Source organism: Molothrus ater, chromosome 5 (genome assembly GCF_012460135.2).
Source record: "Molothrus ater isolate BHLD 08-10-18 breed brown headed cowbird chromosome 5, BPBGC_Mater_1.1, whole genome shotgun sequence".
Taxonomy (NCBI): domain Eukaryota; kingdom Metazoa; phylum Chordata; class Aves; order Passeriformes; family Icteridae; genus Molothrus; species Molothrus ater.
In genome coordinates this window covers 67,872,619-67,894,089 of record NC_050482.2, presented here as the reverse complement: position 1 = coordinate 67,894,089, position 21,471 = coordinate 67,872,619, and the positions used below count along the sequence as shown (strand labels likewise).

Here is a 21,471-nt window from a genome sequence, read left to right as displayed (position 1 = left end):
TTCTGCTGCTCTCATTTATTATCAGCAGTTTCAGTAGGGGCCAAGGAATAAAAGACTTCTTAGTAGAACTTTGTGCCTCTGTTTTCTGGGTTTTGAGAAGACACAGGTGAGATCACATTGGCAAGGCCACAGGAGACATTCATGCATTAGTTGTTTGGTCATTTTTTTTTTCTTTCCCAGGGATAATAGTCTGGCACATTTGCAAGTGTCTCATTCCTTACACAGGCACCATAGTTCAAAGACAATGTTGGAGGCATAAAACCTATTACCACAGTGGTTGAGCATCACCAAGCACAGGCTTTCAGTCACTTAATGGGAGGGGTAGACACAATTCACTAAATTCTGCTGACTTTACATGTCACACACTCACACCCTGACACTGTGTGCTGAATGTCTTTCAAAAACAACAGAGGGTCACAGGAAAAGTTTAATCCATCAGAAAAGGGCAGCTGGAAATCAGTCAACGGAAAGCAGCAAGCTGAATGAAAAATGAAATCTGCCTCGTTCGGTGCACAGTGCTGTAGAGCTGCAGCTTAATGGAAAGTAAGTTAGGGCACCTGGGCTAGGCTTCTGTTCCTCAAATAAAGGAACAGAAGCTGTTTGTTAATTGATTTCTAATGACTATAGAATGGTGTGATAACACTTTTTAAAATGTTAGTACTACAAGTATTCTAATGAATGTAGTATTCTATAAGGAAGTGTATAACGTTCTACAGAGTAACATTCATTGAGAGGAGCAGCATATTTAATAAAATTAAAGGGCAGCAAATTTGGAAATTTTGCAAAGAAATGCTATTTTCTGTAACCCATCTGTGGAATTTACTGCCTCAGAAAACAACCTAGCCAAAACTAATGGTTATGGCCAGTAGGAAGATCTCTAGCTGAAACCAAGTGTTTCTTGTGACAATCTAAAATTGATGAGTATTGGGAGCAGGAGACAACAGAAATAACACATAACTATCATTAAATCTGTCCTCCAGCTTGAAGACTTTGTTTTGAAAACCATCTTTTCAGAAACAGAGCTTAAGCACCTTCCTAACTTTTGGGATATGTAGAAATCATTTCCTCAGCTCAGATCAAAGATCTCATGGTAGGCTACTGGCAGGCAGAGCTCAGGGGATGCATAAAGCATCATGCAGGTATTGATGAGAGATTGGGATATTTATCATTGATCAAAGAGGTTTTGCTTCAAACATAAATTTTCCTTTTCCACCTCCTCTTTCCTTCTCTTCCCATGAATATTTGGGTGAATGCATTTCATTCACAAATAACCTCACGGAATGAAAACTTTAAACTCTTCTTTTTTTCCTTTTTTTTTTTTTTTTTGTAATAGGATGATGCACAGTTTTGCACTGTCAGGGAAAAACATTCTCTGCCATAACTTTCAGTCACAACTTGGGTCCAACTCCAATAATAATAAATAAATAAACATAATAAATATATATTATATTCTATATAATTATTATAATTACTCAATAATAATTATATATAATTATAATAATAACATATAATATATTATTATAAAATATATTTATATAATAAACAAAGGATGGTGCTTTACTCTTCACAGCTATAGTTGAGTTGACAATATTAAAGAAAAAAATATCCATATCATGGACAGGAGGTAAACCCTACATCTCACACTAGGGTTATGTGACCTGGGAAGTAGAGTACTCCTACTCTTATAATATTTTCTTTGGCTTCCATTAAATGACTTCATTAAATCTTTTCTTTGTTTCTGAAACTTCACTTCTTTTGAAATTTGCTCTCATACAGTCAGGGAACAAAAAAGATGTCATAAATCCAGGTGTTCCTTCTGAAATAAGGTAGGGTGAATTTCCTACAAAGTGTCTGCATACATCTGTCCAGTGAAGAAGCCAAACTTTGAAAGAGCTACCTTTCCTCATGCTAGACATATTGCATCAGCAGAAACAGATGAAGAACAAAATATTCATCCCAAATGAGGAAAATTATATTGCTGGCAGGTCCTAACAACATCTAACTAACAACCATAACTGGTGACAGCAGGATTTTTGAGGGTGCTCTGCAAAGAAAAAAAAAATATTTTGCTCAACAAAACAATATCTTCTTGTTTAACTCCTCCACTGCAGACCAGATTTGGGCTTAAGAACCTTTGGCTCTAGAGTACTTTGAGTCTTTACCTTGAAAGCTCTTGGGAGTTATCAGAGGATGTGTGACAAGAACGTTTGACTCCTGTCTTTCTCTCAACTTCTGCTTACGGATCTGAGGCATCTGGGAATTGTCTCATTTGGTCTTAACTTGCAGTGGGTAATAGGATTGTGACTATTGAGACTGTGACACAAATAAATCAACCTCTAAATATGCAGAAATTTAGTGTTGTTAGCTCTGGTAATGAATCCTGCACATTACGCTTTTTATCTGATTTCTAAACTGTACACTTCTTATGTTATAATGGGGCTTTTTTATGTAATACCTGTGATAATTATATTAACTATGCAATTTTTAATGTATTGTAAACCTTGCTGCTTTTAACAAGGAAATTGTTTATTATTATTCACAATTTCTAATTTTACAAATCTGTAAATGCTTAAAAGAAGCCCCAGAAATATGTCAATGAGGTGACACAGAATTAAAGATTGAGTAATAAGAGACACATTACTAAAATTGACTTTCTCTGTATGATAGGCTCAGTAAGCCAAGTTTTTACAACCTATGGGGCAAAGAAGGAGATTGTTTCTCTAGCGCTGAAATTCTGCATCTCCTGAATCTGCTGGTTTGTTTGGAGCCTGAATGGTGTGCGGTTGCTGTGTATCACGTCAATAAAGACATGAAAGAAGTCATACTTTTACTTGATAAATTCCTGGTTGCTCTCCACATACACTTGAAGTAAGTCTATAGACACAACATACATTCACCTGACTTCACCATTCAGGAAAGGAGCAAGGAAAGGATCATATTTCCCATTACCCATCACATATCCTAAAAGGTGGATTTAGTGCATTATTACATAAGCATGCAGATTCCACCTTGCAGATCCTCCACTGTGTAAAATCTAATTAATTGTCTTTGCTTGGTTGGTTTTTAATCCAGCAATCATGTGTGTGCATAATTCAAGGCACATAAATGAATAATTCCACTGAGGCCAATGGTCAATATTATTGTTACCAGTGGAAATGAGCTGATATGAGTAAGTGCTTTGCTCGAATAGGCTGGGGCACAGAACTGGGAGGAATGTATGATTAGGAGGTAATCTTCAGAAATTCCTCAGGAAAAAAATTGAAGCTTAACGTACATAGTGACTAAAAAATGACAAAAAACATTTAAGCATTTCCATCTATAAATTTGAGTGCATAAAGAAAAGTATTATCTTCTTGTTGACCTGGAATAGTCTTTCAGATGTTCTGAGTCTTTAGGACAGGTGAAAAGGAGTGGGAAATTAAGGTCTCAGAGCTGACTCAAGAGAGAGAGAGGGGGTAAAAAAATGACAAAAAATCCTAACTTTGTAATAAGCAAAAATGTAAAAACTAAAATAAACTAGACTTACTTTTAATGACTTAGGAATAATGGCTTAAAACACAGGCAAAGGCCTCCAGATGTCTTTGCTCTTTGTCTGGGTAGAATTTCTTGCTAAGCATCAACACCCTAATAATCTTAGAGGGACTCTAAGCCACAGTCACTCCTTAAAACTGTTCCTAAATTCACATTTTGTAGCTGGTGCTATCAGATGGATGCAAAGGAGACACCAGAGAGTTCAACCCAGCTTCAGTTTGAACAGATGACAGTCAAAGAAACAAGCAGCACTTGATCAGCTGGTCCTGTTTTGACAATCATATTTCTTTTATTTTGAAATACTGAAGAAAAAAAGGAAATTTTAAGCTCAGTTGTCTTCTCGAAGCTCTTAAGGCTCTACTTACTGTGTTACCTCAACTATGGAATTTTACAAATTCTGTATGTGCATTCTCTAGGTACATATAAATACCTATAACTTTTTTCAATGTCTTCATGAGAAAGGCAAGACAGAGCTCGGTGAAGAAGACAAGGGCACAGGGATCATGAACCAAGGCAGAGAATGCTCCAGAGAGGTTATTCTGCTATAGAGCCACTGTGGGATAAAGATGAATAATTTAGACAAGACTCATCACATGTTGGAGAAATAGTAGGACAGTAGGAAAAGTAAGAGGATTCCAATGTTTAGCTTGGTTCCCCAATCATTTTGAATACTCTCTAGTGATGGAAAGAGCAAATTAAAAGTCACTCTGAGGCAGAAACATTGGCAATTTGTACAGAATTCTCTGCAGGAGCTAAATGGAGCCATTAACTGAGAAAGAACTGCCTTGATGAGGACAACAGAAACATCAAGATTAATTTACAACAGAGAACCCCTGAGAAAGAATCAAAGAAACTGCAGCAATAGAAGATGAGTCCAGAAGAGAGAAGGGGAAGGTGGCAGACAGATCTGAGAATGGGGAGTCTGCAGAGGTTGCTTCTTCACCTCTCCTAACAAAGATTGAAGGTCTTCAAAGATGTTGAACCTGCTATAAACGTCCTCACCCAAGTTCACCTGCCCTGATCCAGATGAACCATAACTTGTGGTTTATTAATTAAAAGCTTTTGGTGTAGCTATAGTTCATTGCTACACTGCCTGATCTCCCTGACAAGAGGGTGCAGTCTCCAGAAGTGACCAAGATTCCCCACACAGCCCTGCAACAGAAGACAAATGGAAGCAGTGCTGGGGCTCAATCCTTAGAGCTGTGAGAGAGCACACTCCTGCAGGAGATACACCTTGACTGGCTTGAGCTTCCTGGGACACTGTGCAAAGGCAGGAGTCCCACAGAAAGGGTCCCACCTCAAGAGCAAGGTGGGAGCTGAGATCAGCTCTGCCTCAGAACCAGGTCATTGCTTGATGGCAAAGTGAAAAACATGTCAAATAGCTCATATGAGCTTCTCTAAAGTTATACAGGAATGCCACTTTGCTGTTACATGGAGCAAACCATGTTTGCTTTGCTTGCATGCAGTTTGAGGGAAGTGTATTGCTACCAGTAGAATTTGCCACACTTATTTTTTATAGCAGCACATTTTCATCACTCATTAAATACAGGCCCATTTTCAAGGATATGCACATTTTATCAGCTGGGAAAGACTGTATAAAGTCAGAGAAACATAGAAAAAGACCAAACTTTCATCTATCTAGTCCCAGATGACTGATACTGACTGTATGTTGTCACTGAGTCTTTCCACTGTGTTTTTTAGCTCTCAGTATATAAGCACTGAACTCCACAACATTATTTTACTCGTTAGTGAACTTCCACATTCATATTTCATCTGTTTTCAGCTTGGTTGCACATTGTTTTTTACAGCCTGATGTTTTTTACCAGACCCAGCCATTATAAAAAAAACAAGGTCTCTGTCTGAGGGTAGGGAAGAGAAATACAGCTTGCATTCAAATACCAGCAGGTCAAAGTGTCTGTGGCACACAATGCTTCAGCTGAGCTGTTTTCCACTGCAAGTTATTTCTGTTGAAAATGCTTCCTGATCTCCAGCACAGCAGTTTGTGCTTGCTGGAGAGGTAGAGAATCATAGAACCATTAAGGCTGGAAAAGACCTCTAAAGATCAAGTCCAAGCACCAACCTAGAATCAATACCCTGTCCAGCACTAGAGGGGAAATGCTGAATGTGTTTAGCAGTGTCCTAGTTAAATCTGTGGTTTCAAATGCCCTTCACCCATGTTTACTGTACAACTTCAACAGATGGCAAAGGCCATTTAACTTCACACTTTCTTCAAAACAGAGGGAAAAAAAAACCATTAGGCTCTCCCTTCACTTAAAAAATCCCAGCAGTGTTACTGGCCTTTGTTTTCACAAAGTGGCAACTTTTATTAGCAGCCGGTAGTGCTCCAAAGGGACATGCACTGTCATGGCAAATCAGCTATCTGAAGAGTGGATTTGCTGACAAAATCTCAGCATATTAAATTTTGTTAATACAACTACCTCTGGGAAATTCCTCTAGTCAGCTAGGGGAGGGGAAACAAAAATAATCAGGAAGCAACCATTTATACATCCTCCCATCCCACCTGCAATTTTGTGCTTTCTTGAGGGACTTCTCTGTTTTTCTGTGAAAACTGGAGGGTGCTACATATCTCTGCAGCATGTTTGGCAATACAGGGATTCTGAACTCCCACTAAAAACATCAGTTACATAGCAAGAAATCCTTACATCAAATAAAAATTCTAAGCTCCAATAAAACTCTTGCTTTGCCACCTCACTCACTTTCTCCAGGCTTAATATGTAAAAGAGAGAAAAAAAAATTGAATGTATCTCAATTCAGTTTAACATGGAACACGTTAACCAAAAGTGAAATATTGAAATTCAATTACTGCAAAGTGATAAAGCAACTCACATTCTAGAGCATGCTGAAACAGCTGCACTTTGAGGATGTAAAAAATTCCCTGAAACTGCTCCCTCAGAAGTCAGATGGTTTTTCTCAGTGGTGGCTCAGGTCACTCTGTCTGCTCTGAAGCTGTCTGGGTCACACAGACCAGTGGGGAAAGAACAGGCCAGACACAGAGCCAGGCTGGCTCTTGAAGATGTGAGGCCCGGACTGAGCAGCTCTTCAGCACTTCCCACAAACACATCCTGCAGTCAGCTATGCCAAGCCCTTGCTCTTGATCCATCCTGCTTGTCGATACAGATGACTGACAGATCATTTCCCCACCTCTCCTGTACTCAGCAGCTGCCATCAATAGTGGTATTACTTTGGCCTGATTAGCACTCTGCTCTTCATGGTTCCTGAAAAGTGGATCTGCTTAGAGGAGGTTCCTGCCTTTGAGCCACCTGCAGTGTTCTGCAAAGCAGAGAGGCCAAGAAGGGCCATAAAGGCTCTCCTTTCTCTCATTAGACTGATTACATGTGTGCTTGTTGAGTGAATTTGCAATTCGCAGAAATGCCATGGAGTGACCTCCAAAAATTGTTTGGTGTTGTGTGACTTAATCAGACTTAATCAGAGCTCCAGAGATAAAAGTCACAGAGATTTATATGAGTTGCCTTATTCTCACATAAGTGTGTACAACTTTTTTTTTTTTCCCTTTAAAAGGAAAAGGTTGGGCTTTGAAAAAGTCATTCAAGAGCCCAAAGGCTATTTAGCCACAGTTCTTTCATTACAGCCACTGCAGCAGTTCCATCTCTTACTGCTACTCAGTTATGTAAAAACCTTTTTGCCCTTTAAAGTCTTTGGAAATACATGCCAAAAGAATAAAGTGCTCAATTCAAGCATAAAAATATCCCCTATGGTGGTGCATTTCCAAATATAAAAATTTCACTTCATCTTAGAATTCTGGGCTATCCCTTCCTATCTCTGTTTATTTTGTGTTTACATTTGCATGGCTGATTATCCAGAAAGGATTTTCTGCCTGTATAACTATTCCTGTTTTATAAATGCTTCTATTTATCTCAGTGCAGACTGATAGCAATTTCTTCCACAGCTACATCAGAACAGTACTGATTGCTGCATGCACAGGAATATAAAAGCACACACTATTCATTGATTTCCATAGTCAATTAAGTCCTTAAAAATAAAGATTATGAAAAACAGCACTATAAGATGTAGATAATCACTACCTTCTTTAAAAAGTGAAGACAAGACTGTCAATTTTTTTTTTTTTTTGCACCTGATCAGTTTATTCCAAGTTCTTCCATATTCAGTTCACAATCTAGGAATCCTAGGAAAATTCTACAATTTAGATAATTAATCCAGTTTCCAGTTGTGAAATCACATCCAAAATGATCAAATAAAATGTACAATATCTAGAACTCGTAGCACAGAGATAATAAACCTTTGTCTGATAGGCACTCAGGGATACTCTAAAAGCTCTAGAGGGTTGCTGGAGAAATTATTATCAATGAGCCTGAATGGGCTCCAGCTGCATTAGTGACACAAAACTACCCCTTCTCCTTTTCTTGTGAGTCTTATAAGCAACACCACATATGTAAGATCAACACAACATCCAGACTGATTCCTTCTAGATGTGCTTTAAAAGTCAATAGAGTCAATGCTCTGTGGTGAATATTCATAGAATAGTTTGGGTTTGAAAGGACCCTTAAAGGCCATCTACTCCAACCCCCTGCAATGAAAAGAGACAAATTCCACGAGATCAGGCTGCTCACAGCCCTGCCCAACCTGACCTTTAATGTTCCCAGGGGTGGGGAATCCATCAACTCTCTGGGCAACCCGTGCCAGAGTTTCCCCACCCTCACTGTAAACATTTTCTTCCTTATATCTGATCTAAATCTGTCCCCTTTCCATTTTAATTCATCACCCTCTGTCCCATCACTACATGCCCTTGTAAGAGAACCACTACAGCTCCCTTGTAGGTCCCCTCTAGGTACTGGGAGATCTCTCTGGAGCTCTCCTTCTGCTCTCCAGACTGAACAACCTCAGCTCTCTTAGCCTTCCACAGAATCACAGAATTTCTCCACAGGAGAGCTCCTCCAGCCCTCTGATCATCTTCCTGGCTCTCCTCTGCACTCACCCCAACAGCTCCATGTCCTGCCTGTGCTGGGCTCCAGGGCTGGATGCAGCACTCAGGTGGGGTCTCACCAGAGCTGAGCAGAGGGGCAGAATCCCCTCCCTCTCCTGCTGCCCACAGTGCCCTGGATGCACCCCAGGACATGGCTGTGTGCGCATTGCTGGGTTATGTTCAGCCTCTCATCCACCAAAACCCACAAGCCCTTCCCAGCGGGAAGACCGATACCTCTCATTGACTTCTAAACCCTTTGTTTTACACTTCTGGTCTCTGTATATTTTGGAAGATATGCTCAATATTGTTTTTAGGTCACCAGTTTGGGTGCAGTTCAGAGGGTTGGAGTTACAAGGAGACAGTTCTAGAGTGGGCTATGGGTGCAGATAAACTACACTCTTATGACCACTCATCATACTGAGCCCTCAAATCCTGCCCAGGCAGAAATCCCTCTGAAACCAATGAATAAAGCCAATATTAATGGACTAATTCTCTTTGCAGGCAGGCAGGACTTGATATTCACAGTAACACTGCTGAAGATTTAATTGTATTGCCCTTTGTCTTAAAAGCAAGATGTTAAAACAAGTTAAACTCAAAATAAACAATAATTTAGTAAATGGTTCTATACCCATGACTTGTGTCCTGACCTTGGGCCTATTTCCTTGTCTTTTTCTTTCCCAGGATCTGGGTAATGAACCAGTCTGTTATTTGTGAATTTGTCTGGTAGATATGGGTCCACTGGTAACAAATCTGATGATGTATTTTTCAGAAGGCATCAGTCATCATTTCTTAATATAACTGGTGGTAAGGCTCAAGAAGTGCACACACAAACAGAATCACTCAAAATCCTAAATTGTGTAGAAATGTCCCAGTAGTTTAGCCATTAATTTTATAGCTCTGGGACAAAAGATTAAAGACAAGAACAGTCTCTGTGGTGATTAGACAGCAGCAATTAGGATACAGTCTAAAGAAGAACAAAAGAAAGAAAAGTGAAAGGGCAACAGAAAGACAGGGCTATTAAAAAGGTCCTTCCTACACAGGAGCACTGGGCAGAGGGTCTCTATTAATACCTCCCATAACCAACCCAAAAAAGCTTATTTTTAATAGAGAGTTTCTTTTTATATAGAGGAAGAGGGCTGAGAAGTCCAAAGTTGAGTTCTGAAGGGCTCAGAAAGACTTCATTTCACACAACAAGTGTATTGGACAAATGTTCAGCAGCAGGTTTTTGTGGCAGGTGCCAAGGAGTAAGTCACTGCTGTTACTCACTTTCAAGTGAGTGGTACAGCAACCATTACAGTTGCATGCACAGTTGTTAACAAGGAAAAGGAAAACAGATTGAGGTCAGAATTTATGCAAATTAAATGTGCAAACTGCTTTTTCAGTGCATTGATGCTGTGGCCCTTCAGTGCTCTGAACTATGGCCCCTCTCCCCTTACCCACCACTGTTACAGCAGATGGAGATGAAATAACCTCTGCAGTCACAGTGATGGGCTGCTCACACTTGCATGCTTATTCTTTGTAAGTTTTTCACATTCATGCAAACCCCTGCCAAAAAGATGATTAAAAACCCTCAACCCCACAACAATAAAAGCCCAGCATTTTCTTGGAGGGGTGGAGGTAGATGGGGAATAAACACCATGGAAACATGTAGACAGATATATTCTTAGAATCAGATCATTCTCTTTTGTGGAAAGCCTTACTAATTCAAGCTTAAGTGCTGCAAGAATAAAGGGTTAGAAGGAAAAACACAGCTGGCGAAAATTGGGGGTTGCAGCTCTGCGTTTAATGTCTTCCACTTTGTGGCAATATCTCTGAATTTCTCACGTCTTCCTCATTGGCTGCAACAGGCTGGAGGAGGGGGGTGAGAAAAGCTCACAGAATCTGTCAATGCTGTCAGCAAAGTAAATTACATCTGTTGTTCAATTTGTTCCATTCTGATTTCATGATAGGAACTGTAAGGGTGACTGTAAGCCCGTGTTTCAAGCTGATTTAGTGACTCTTGAAAGTATGACCTCAAAGACTGAGAGGTGGAGGGAAGTTCCAGGACAGCCTGTATGTACATCTATATCTATATGTGTTTCTCTCTGCTGTCCCTGGGGATGTGATGCTCCTGAAAGTTTACACTGATTCAGTCTCACTGAGTTGTATCTCTCACTGCACTGTGGTGGCTCTTCTGCACTGTTTTAGACTATTAACTCATTTTTTTTGCCTAGGGGCTGGGGAAGACTAACAAGGATTTTTTAAATCTGAGGGAGTTAACTTATTATGTGCCAGTTTGGACATCTCTTGCAAGGACAGGTTAGTGGCCTGGATGTCATCCAGGCTTGGCCTTAGTCCATCTATAATAATACCACACTCTTAAGTTTACACTTAGAGCCTTGAGGTAAATTGTTCCTGGAGGCACTGCATGTTATTTTCAGAGACTCCACCAAGTATTCTGAAGTGTTGTCCAAATGACATGGGTCAGAGCCAAGACTCCAAAACTGATGGCAGGCTCAGGGTTGCTCATTATTTATAATCTTCAAGCAGATCAAGCAGAATTACTCAGTCCTAGAATTCAAGCTGTAAGGGGCAAGCAGAACAACTCAGGACCAGGTTCTCCACTACCCAGCAATGTGAACAGCCCAATACAACAACATTTGGTTGTGTTTTGCAATTTCTCTCTGCTTTGTTTTCATTTATACATACAATTTCTTAGATGTGGGGCAGTGGAGAGACCAGGAATGTAAAACTCAGGCTGCAGTGGATAGATTGGCATGCAGTGTCACAGGTCTCCAGCTACAGAGAGCACATGGCACACAAAGATGAAAACCTTTCTAGAGACAGGGCACTGGCCAAATTGCGTTTAACTCAGAAACAAAGGTTCCCCTGAAGGAGAGTAACAAACTGATTAAAAATAATTAAAAAGAAGATCCATTAGGGAAGGTTGAAAGAACTGAATCTCCTCAGATTAGAAAAAGATTAAGGGAAGACAAACAATGCCTACAAATATTTAAACACTATGTTATGAACTGTTCAGAGACTAATTTTCCTTCTTAGTCAACAAGACAATACAAAATAATGGACTGCAGCAGAGGCTGATTACAAAATACCAAATGATTCAATTTTCAACATCTGGATTTTCGTCTGCTGTTGGAAGTTTCCAAGACAGATAGGTCTTCAGAAATGGGCCTTGGTGCCTGCACCAAGCGAGCTGTTAATGCTGACTGATCATACATTAAGGAGAGTTTGGAGAATAATAACCTCAAATCCTTCTAGAATGCACAGGAAAAGTGATAATGGGACATATCACAAGAGGTGCCTGTTTGCTCAGTAGTTCTGTGGACTGGCTGCCCATGAGACCAAGGTGCCTGCATGGGACAAAATAAACTTGTAAGACTGAGGCAGTACAGGAGATGTGTTTCTACAAACACATGACACTCCCTTCCACAAAGATCAATTCTTCAGTGAAGAGTTAACAAGGCTGTTTTGCACAGATTTTCATCCTGTCCAATATAGTTATTTCACATTAAAAATTTGGCTCTTTTAAAGTAATTATCCTACCTTCCATGATAGAAGTGTCAACCTGTTCTCCCTAACATTTTTCTTTCCCATTTAAAAAAAAAAAAAACAAACATCTATTCACAAGTCTTATCTGCTAAGAGAGAGAGAGGAGATTGGAAAGTGTATCGATCTTAGTGATGTCAAGTCCTTCTAGGGAATAAAAGTTTATTGCTCTCCTGCCTCTGACTATCTTTTTGTGAGGATGTGGATCATAGGCTGGGAAACAGTACTCCATGAGAGAGGAGACAAGCTTCTCTGCACAGGTGGAAAGGCTGCACTGGGAAGCATGAAGAAGGAAGCAGGAAACTGAAGTTAAAATTTGAAGAGCTATTAAGTGAATTAGGAGTCTAGGGCTTGTGGAAGGTCACACAGCTTTCTAACTTTCAAACATGCAGCTTTAACCTTGCAAACTGTGGCACAAGACAGACATTGGTTTCATGAAAACACTACTATATTTTTCAAGGCAACATGCTGAAATGTGCTAAGCTCCCTCCATTCCCACTGGGAGAAATGCAGAGATCTAGGGATCTGTCAAAAGTTGGGTTGTTTTGGGGTTTTTTTAGAAAATAAGAAGATATAATTGAGAAGCAGTTGTATAAAAGCACAAAGCAAGGGAATTGCTCTGTTGCCTCAGCACTGCCAGCCAAGTAATTCAGCCCAGAGCTTTATCTGTTGTTCTGCTGAGTTTTAGGTCAGGCACACATTTTTAGGTTTAATAAGGGAGCAAAGAAAACTCTCTGCATCTGCATATATGTCCTTGGAAGACTAATCTCAACAGATACCAAGGCCCTGATTAGGCATCTGTAAGTCCTTACACTGTACTATGACTGCATGTGAGAAATCTCAACAGCATGATCAAGATTTTGCAAAATACAAAGTGACATCCTGACCTTTTGAAATTAATGAGAATTTTGCCATTGACCCCAGCAGGACCCCAGATTCAAACCTTGTTATCTACCCTGAATTGCAGAGGAGCTAAGAACTTGACAGTCTGCTTGAGCTTTGAATTCTCAGCACTTTTAAATTTTAGCTCACTAGCTTAGATTGTTAAGTGTAATGAATGACCTCTGAAAATCACCACTTAAAATTTTTGTCTGCAAAACTGTCCAATTTGCAGCCAAAATTTTCTTTCACTCTTTTTCTACTTGTACTTTCAGTTTAAAATGGACAACAAACTCTGTATTTCTAATTTAAATGACTGTGCAGATTTACTCCCTTAAAAAGCAAAATTTAATTTTTGTGACCTCACTGTGGTTTCAGGAGATTTTTCAGAGCTGAGAAGAGAATAGCCTCCTATCTCTGCACCCTGTGGAGATGCAGCTCCCAATGGGCTGTCTATGACAAGTCCCCTCTTCCTCAGCCAAAAAGGCAAAGACCAGGGAATAAAGTTGTGTATGAGTCAGACTGCAGTAAGGAAACAGTGGCTCACAGTAAATTTAAGGTAGATATTCGTATCCTACCTTACTGAAATTCTTTCTCCAGCAACTGAAACGTTGCATCTTTTCTATCCTTTACTATCAAGAGTACTCTTCCTTTTGATCTGGCTAAATTAAGCTGGAATGCCCTTGTCATGGACTCTGGATCTGACTGTATAAACCACAATAAAGATGGTTGGAAATGGCATGAAATGGCAGGGTGAGTGTTTAGAGACGGTTTCTACATATAACTATAAAAGCAGTAGTGTTTCTCCTAGGTGTGCTCTGCAGCAGGTGCCCAAGCAACACCTGCCCCCAGCATGGCACAGACCCCTCTGCAGAAGGAAACACCTCAGGCACCTCCCTTACCAAAAGGCAAACACTGCTCAGAGCCGAGTTCTGGCTGCTTTGTCCATATAGCACAAAGAGGCAAAAGTCAGATGGGACAATTGTATTCTTAGGATTGTTTCCAGCAGCTTAACTGAGAATGTCTGCCAGCTCAGGTGCTCAGGCATTTACTCAAACTTTGTATTTCATGGTCTTCAAACATAGGTGATACCTTTTTTTCTTTATGAAATAAATTCCTTCCTCCTCAATTACTGTCTTTTTTTTCTGCAGTGCTAACTCTTATCATTTGTAGTCTTGTCTAGGAATAACTGGGAACTGTTGATAACAAATATTTTTGCTCTTCTCAAAGCAAGCATTCTAACAATGCCATCATCTAAAAGGCTCACTATATGCATGCCTCTAAAAATGACCATCCATCTGTATTAATTTAAGGTCTAAGTTCAGCATTCTGTCTCCAAAGGAAAAAAAAAAAAAAAAGAACAGCTCAGGAAATCAGTGAAAGAAAAGCTGGCTGAATACCAAACAAAAGGCACAACTAAAACCCAGTTTGCTGCAGGGACACCATAAAATCAGACTGTCTGCTGCAGTCATGGTAGAAAATTTCTTGGAAGTGAGTATTTACTTTTGGCTCCTGTTATTAGATAACTGATAATGAGTTACAAATGATTCATATCAAGCCATGAAAATGACACATGGGCCCTAAAGGGTGGGAATTGGAAGGGTCTTTCATAGCACATGTCTTTGGAGAAAGTGATGATAACGTGTGGAGAGGTTTCACCATTCTGAATAATAAACAGGGCCAAAAATATTTTCATTTCTTCTTCTAATATCATTTACTCTCTCCCATTCCCCTGTAAATAAATCCTCTCTATCACACACAGCATGGAGAAATAGGAGCTAAATATGGTTAAATGCACGTGTGTTATATGTAGCCATAGCTGAACTGTCATTTCACTCAGTTGTTCTTCTGACTTTAACTTCTGCTCTTCATTATTTTATTAATATATACCCTCTTTTCTAGTAATGGCAATTTTTTTTCTCTCTGAGACCCAGACTCCCCTTGTGGTTTGATCTCTGCCCTTTATCTCAGGCATTAAAAAGAAGCGATAGTCACTATTCTAATCTAAGCTTAAGAAGATAAAGAGACAACTTCTAGCTGTTCCACACAGAGACCGTCCTTTGCAGATAAGCTAAATCTTCAAAGGGAAATCTTGCAAACTCTAAATCACTTGTGGGTAGAAGGCAGCTTTAGGCTCAGGTCTAAGAGAGAAGCTTGTTGACTAACAGTGCAAGCTGCCTCAGTCCAGATTATCCTTTTGTGCGCTTTGAGCCTTCTCAAGTCAAACTGCATCATGCGTTTTAACACGTCCTTCCATCTGGAGATCCAGGGGTGTCATGACATGCCAGACTTACAAGCTGGTATGAGTCTGGGTCAGTCTTACACAGACAGGACTGTGCTGTGTATGAATGAAAGCCCTAGGTCATGACATACTGCTGCAAAAAGCCAATAGCCAGAGCTGTATCCAGAAACACATTCATCTATGATTTACCGGTGAAAGCTAAACCTGGTGTTAACTCCTGCAGTATAATTGTATTGCAGTGAATTTCCCAATACATTAGGAATTAAAAGGTACAAATTAAAGCTGAAGAAATGTTCAGAATTAGGCTACAGGACAAGATGAGTCTCCATTTATATTACAGGTAATATCATATTTTGACTAAACATACGAGCATGATTGATACCAGAATCAGAGCTAACAGCATTAGAATAAATCCTTCTATGACAAAATCCATAATCAGGAGTACTGCTGGAATTTGTGAGGCCTTTCTTATAAAATCTATAAACTGATCAGTGTAGTGCCTTTGTGACACAAATGCCATGGGTAGAGCACACGGTTGTCTGTCACAAATTCTTCTACAACAATAATCTGGAGATGTACAAGATGTTTCACTCCTGCAGAGAGGGTCTTTCAATGACTTTCTCCTCAACCAAGGTACATTGCAAACCTCCAAATCAATAAGCCATCTTCCATAATTCAAAATTAAAATATCAATGGAAAGTCAACATTTACATTTGGTTTCGTTGCACCAGAGAACCCCTCCACCTTACTGAGCAGTAAGCTGAGTTAATTCAAGCTCCATGCTAGCAACCATGCCTTCGCTCTAGAGAACAAGCAAGAAAGCTAAAGCCCCCAAGTTTCAACAGAGCTGTGAGCACGAGCAGGACTCAGCCCGGCATTTTCAGATACGTACCCAGTAGAGCACATCTGTCCAGCCCTCCATGGTGATGCACTGAAACACCGTGAGCATGGCAAAAGCAAAATTGTCAAAGTTGGTAATGCCATGCTTGGGTCCCTCCCAGCCCGCCTTGCACTCGGTGCCGTTCTGACACTGCCGCCCGTGGGCAGACTGGGGGGCACACGGGGACGGATCATCTTCTGCAGGTGTATCTTAAAGGAGAGAAGGGGAGAAAACAGCTGAAGGAAACCATTTGGCACACTGAGAAGCAAGTGAAGGATATCAGATTTCAACAAATGTATTTCACAGTGAGTTTGACAGATTTCTCAGGAATACACAGGCAACTGCTCGCTGTCGAGCTTCACTTTCTTTTTGCAAAAAATAATAGCCAAGCTGTCAAATTTTATAGTCAAAACAGAGATGAACTTTCCCTCCCCCCCGCCAAAGCATACCCTCCTGTGAGGAGGAATTCATGCCTTCCAACATGACAGGGAGTATCGGATCAAGCCTATCATGTTTCATTAGGCTGAGTGTCACGGCCAGCATTCTTCACCTGGCATCTGGGTTAATCTGGGAGGCACAGCACTGACTGGCACTGCTGGAGGAGGCTGAGCCCCTGCAGCAGACAGGCTTCAGTGCTCAGGAGACAGGCTGATGTGGCACTGGGCCACTGCTGAATTACAGCAGGGAGTGTCTGGGGCTCTGCTCTTTCGGCATTTAGATGATGTGTGGCATTTTATCAGTCGCCCAGTGGCACTCAGAAACTCTAAGTCTGCTGCTTGATTATCCATCCTTTATTCTGTACAGGTGTTTTCAAAGACCTGACAATCTATACAACAAAGCAAACCAAATGCTTTGGTATATAAAGAATGCTCCAGAAAACATTTTTATAAGCACAGTAACTTCTGCAATGTATTTTTTTTAATATACAGATTTCAGATCTTAGTGCTGCATTTTTAACAGATGCAGGTATGTATGTACGTGTAGGGGAGTGGGTAATTATGTTTGCTTCTCATCTTATTATATGGTAAACAATGTAATTTTCCAAAATTGTGATCACATACTGATTACAAAAGAATGCCAGAAACAGTAATATCAGAATTAGATGCTGTAATGTAAATACTTCCAGACAGAATGAAGAAAAATACACCCACTTTAAAGATGCAAACCACAGTGACAGCTCATTATAGTTCTAGCATCATGTCCAGAAAATGAAATCTGCCAACATTATAAAAGCAAAAAATATTGAACTTTTGAAAAAATTTTCTGCTGTACACTGTTTTCTTATGAGCTGAACTGGGTACTAGGCATTAATATCCTCTACCACATGAGAAATATTTGCTGTTCAAGATCAATAAATCAAACTAAAATTAACAGACAGTTACATGAGTGACAGCGCGATTGAATTGTTTTGAAATGTGAATATTTCTTTCTGCAAATAATATGAAATAAATAAATTTCATGATGGATTTGATGTAAAAAAGTTTCTTCCCATTAATATAATTTTATTTTCTTTCTGGTTACGCTTGTAACCAAAGTTGCAGCCTGTGACTAAAAAAAAGATACTGTCCTGAATTATGTGTTCCTTTACAACAATACTGGTTTAAAACAAAGATGCATTTGTGTATGACATTAATAATAAAATATATGAGGTTGTTCATTTCTGTGACACTGTGTCCTGCATAGCTCAATCTGCAGCAGAGAAATTGTGAAACCCTTAAGAAGTGAGCAGTGAGTAACAGCCATCCATCTCCTGTGCCAGAAGAAATGCTCTGTTACACATGGGAGAAGCCTCCCCCTGAGAATCTTGTCTGTTTGTGTGTGCTCCCCTTACCTATCAGTCCCCCTTGCACATGGTAGCAGGTCTTGTGCATCTTCCCCATGAATAACTCCAGTCCAATGATGGCATAGATAATAATGACAAACAGCACCAGCAGGGCAATATGCAACAAAGGGACCATGGCCTTGATAATTGAATTTAAAACCACCTGGAGACCTGCAGAGAGAACAGAAGGAAGCACTTATCAGCAAGAGAACAAAATTCAGAGAGGCTATAAATTGCACAGTAGTGTTTCAGTTTTATTTTTCCCCCTCAGTTTAACTCATTATTGTGATGATGCAAAGATGTACATTTACAGATTACCTCCCTCCAGATGACCCTCCAGCATTTCAAGAATTTACCACTGCTTCCAGATCACAGACCAAAGTGAAACAGGTATTACCTTACCTGTCACCAAAACACCCCCATGCTGAGGAGGGAATATATCAGCTAGCTTGTTTGTTCTTGAAAAGCAGACCTAAGGTGTTGCACACATGGTGCTGAGGTGAATTACAGTATAGGGAAAACAAGGAACAACAAGCCTGAAGAGGGACAAGAACTATGATACACACGAGAGGGCAAATGCTGGGGTGCACAGAGCTGCACTCCAGAGCATGGGAAGAGGTGGCAAACTGAAGTCATGTCCCTGCTCTTCTGGGGCTTCCAGAAGTCAATCCAGTCCCAGGCAGAGCCTGAGATTCCCAAGAACCACCAAACCCTTATTGAGTGAGAGCTCCCAGCCCTCTTAGGATCTTCCTGTGCTCCACATCCACCTCATCTAACTTCAGTCTCAACAGAGGGAGAGTCAGAACCAGCAGTGCTGATTTTGTCCCAAAATTTATGGATCACCTTCTAACAGAGGTTGCCCAGAAATGGATATAAGCAAACTATGATTACATGATTGTTAAGGTTGAAAGCCCTAATCATGAGCAAGCTAAACATTCCCAGAATGGCCCAGAAAAGGTGACTTGTCTACAAGTTTTCTAAATCACTAAGCAGCTGTACCCTCAGATGCACTTGACTCAAGCTGCAGATTCATGTGCCTCCCTCTGTCTCCTTCCCCTCATTTTGTAAAACCAGAATAATAAAGCCAGCCTCATAAGCCTTTAGTAAGGATTTGCATTTACAAAGATCTTAAAGTTATCGCTTTGAGTAGGAATGATGGCAATCACTGTCACTGGCAAGTTATTAATGATGGAAGTATTGAGAGGCCTCTAGAAATCTATAGTCTACAAATAGCCAGATCAGAACAATTACAAGCTCATGATTTTGCAATGACTGAGAGCCAGAAGTCATTAATGTCTCCTGCAAATGCTGTCATCTCCTCAGAGAAGTTGGTATTAGCTGTGATTTTTGAAAAAAGTGATTCATGAGTTGTAAATGTCTGTTATACATCTGCCAAGAGAGCTTGTGATAACTAATAACTTTTAAAATCTATCATCTAAGATCTTAGACTTTTTTTTTTCCTCTCCCAAACTAATTTAAATACTTTCTAATGAGGATGACACATCTCTTGACAAGCACTTTCCCTTGAAGACAATCCACTTATCAGCTTACAGCTAAGGCTGAGACTGCCTTTGCTCTACAGCTGTGATGGAACACAGCAGAAACAACCAAATGTGGCATCAGCTGCCCTGGCCAGGAGCATCCCTCACTGCTGCTAACAAATACAGGCTGGATTCTAACATCTCTCAGACGTCAGAACACTTTTTTAGGTGTCTACAGGTGGTTCAGCTATCTATCCAAAGGTAATGCCATTCAGCATGAAACATTCTGGCTTTCTCAGAGACTCCTACATGAATCACATTACTGAAGCATCAAAACATCCTGCACAGGAGTGGGCCACTCTGCTTGCTCAGTTGCCTCTGGGTGATTTTCTCAATAAGCAGTATCTCTGGGGAAAAAAAAATTGCTGTGTTTACATGAGGCAGTCAGCCTTTTCCTAAATTCACACATCTTTCAGTCTACCAATTCTAAATATGCACCAAAAATGAAGTGGAGTCAACACCAGCATTGCTCCAATTCTTTGCATTGGTCAGGAATGTTACATTCCCCAGAAAATTAAAACAATGTCTCACCTTCTCCCAAACAAGGTGCAACAGTACAAGAAAATTAAAAGACTACAGATGGCTGCAAACCTGAAAAAAACCCCCACAAACTTTGCAGAATGAAATATTTGTTGCTTCAAATAAATCTTCACAAAAGCAAATAAAGGCCTCCCTTTTCAGTGACTTTAGGAGTCTTGTTAATCCAAAATGTAGCCAAGCTTATGAGGTTAAGAGTTCTAACACCAGATTTTATGTAATTTACCCTTAATTATTATTATTAATTAATTTTAACATTCATTGTCGGTTATACCCAGTACTCTTGAGAGGGTACTGAGGACAGACAAAAAGACAAACAAAAAAGCTCTCTCATTTTAAAAACAGCTTCATTAATACCATGAAAGTGCTTCAGCCTACTGCAGATGTCCAGAGAAGATAATATCTGCACAAAGCAATGCCCTTTGTGTTAACAAAGCAGTGTTTGTGAAAACAAAGGTTTGCACCATAAACTTGAGATGATGTTTAGATGGTTGAGGAGAGCATGTACCACCAGAAGATGTACAGCACCTTCAGCCAGCTTAGAGAAAAGCTTCTTGAGGATAATAAGCCAGCTTTGAAGAGGACATGAGGTACTGAATGCTTTTAGCATGAATTGATGTGTGTGCTGTGCAGTATCCCTTTAGGGCATAGCCTGTTTTTAAATCCAGATGATTCCAGTAATTGGCAGACTTAAATATGTTACCATCAAAGTATTCAGAGAGTTTCTAAAAGCTAAAAAACATTATGTGGCAACTTCACAAATGCCCTCAGGAGATGTAATGGATGCTACCTGCAGAGAGGCAAGAGACCCATGCACATCACCAGGCTGATTGTTGAGCTCATTGCTGCAACACAGCTGCTGCCTGCAAATTGCTTTATTCTGTCAGGCAGCACAAAGAGCTGCTGCAAGGAATGGCACAAGGAACCATGCACAGGCACTCAGAAATCTCCTTGTACTGGCAAAGGGGAGAACCGGGAGAGGGGATGAGGAGGGGTTAAAGGACAGGGGAAGAACCATGGGTATGTGGAACAGAGCCACTTTTTTAGTAAAAACCTCACATGCTTCAAAACACATCTAATCTGTGTTCTGAAACTCCAGAGGGGCAGATGCATTCTTGATCAGAGTAAATCAAGGAGAACCACCCCCTTATAAGCAGCCACAAAGACTTTTCTAACCAATGGTGAGAATTCTCTACACTTTTCTGGGCTTTTTCTCTGTGCAGAGGAAGAAAAGAGAGTTCAGCTTATAAAAGAATGACTTCTCTGTCCCAGCTCATGTATGCTCTAAATGTGTGCATGGTGCAACACACAGGTGTCACCCCACATGGGTGTTCACACCATTGCATATCTTTGGCATTTTTTTCTCACTTGTGGAGAAGGCTTGCAGTTCTAGCACTGAGCTGTGCAGCTGATAATGATAATTAAATCAGAGTGCCTGGTGACTTGACCAGACTGCAGAGCTGGCCTCTGGACTTAAAGGAGGTGATGCCAATAAGTGCTTTCTACAGCAGAGCCAAGTTCTTACAGCGC

At 40.3% G+C, this 21,471-nt stretch overlaps 1 protein-coding gene across 1 annotated transcript in view; it reads right to left on the bottom strand.

Annotated features, from left to right (window-relative positions):
- The window catches only part of CACNA1C (calcium voltage-gated channel subunit alpha1 C), a 416,820-nt gene that overhangs the window by 149,874 nt on the left and 245,475 nt on the right, over nt 1–21,471 (bottom strand). Inside the window, exons 6-7 of the mRNA XM_054514808.1 lie at nt 17,873–18,034; nt 16,054–16,250 (exon numbers count right to left, since the gene is read on the bottom strand). Coding sequence (XP_054370783.1) covers nt 16,054–16,250; nt 17,873–18,034 — 359 coding nt within the window. The remainder of the gene's footprint in view (nt 1–16,053; nt 16,251–17,872; nt 18,035–21,471) is intronic.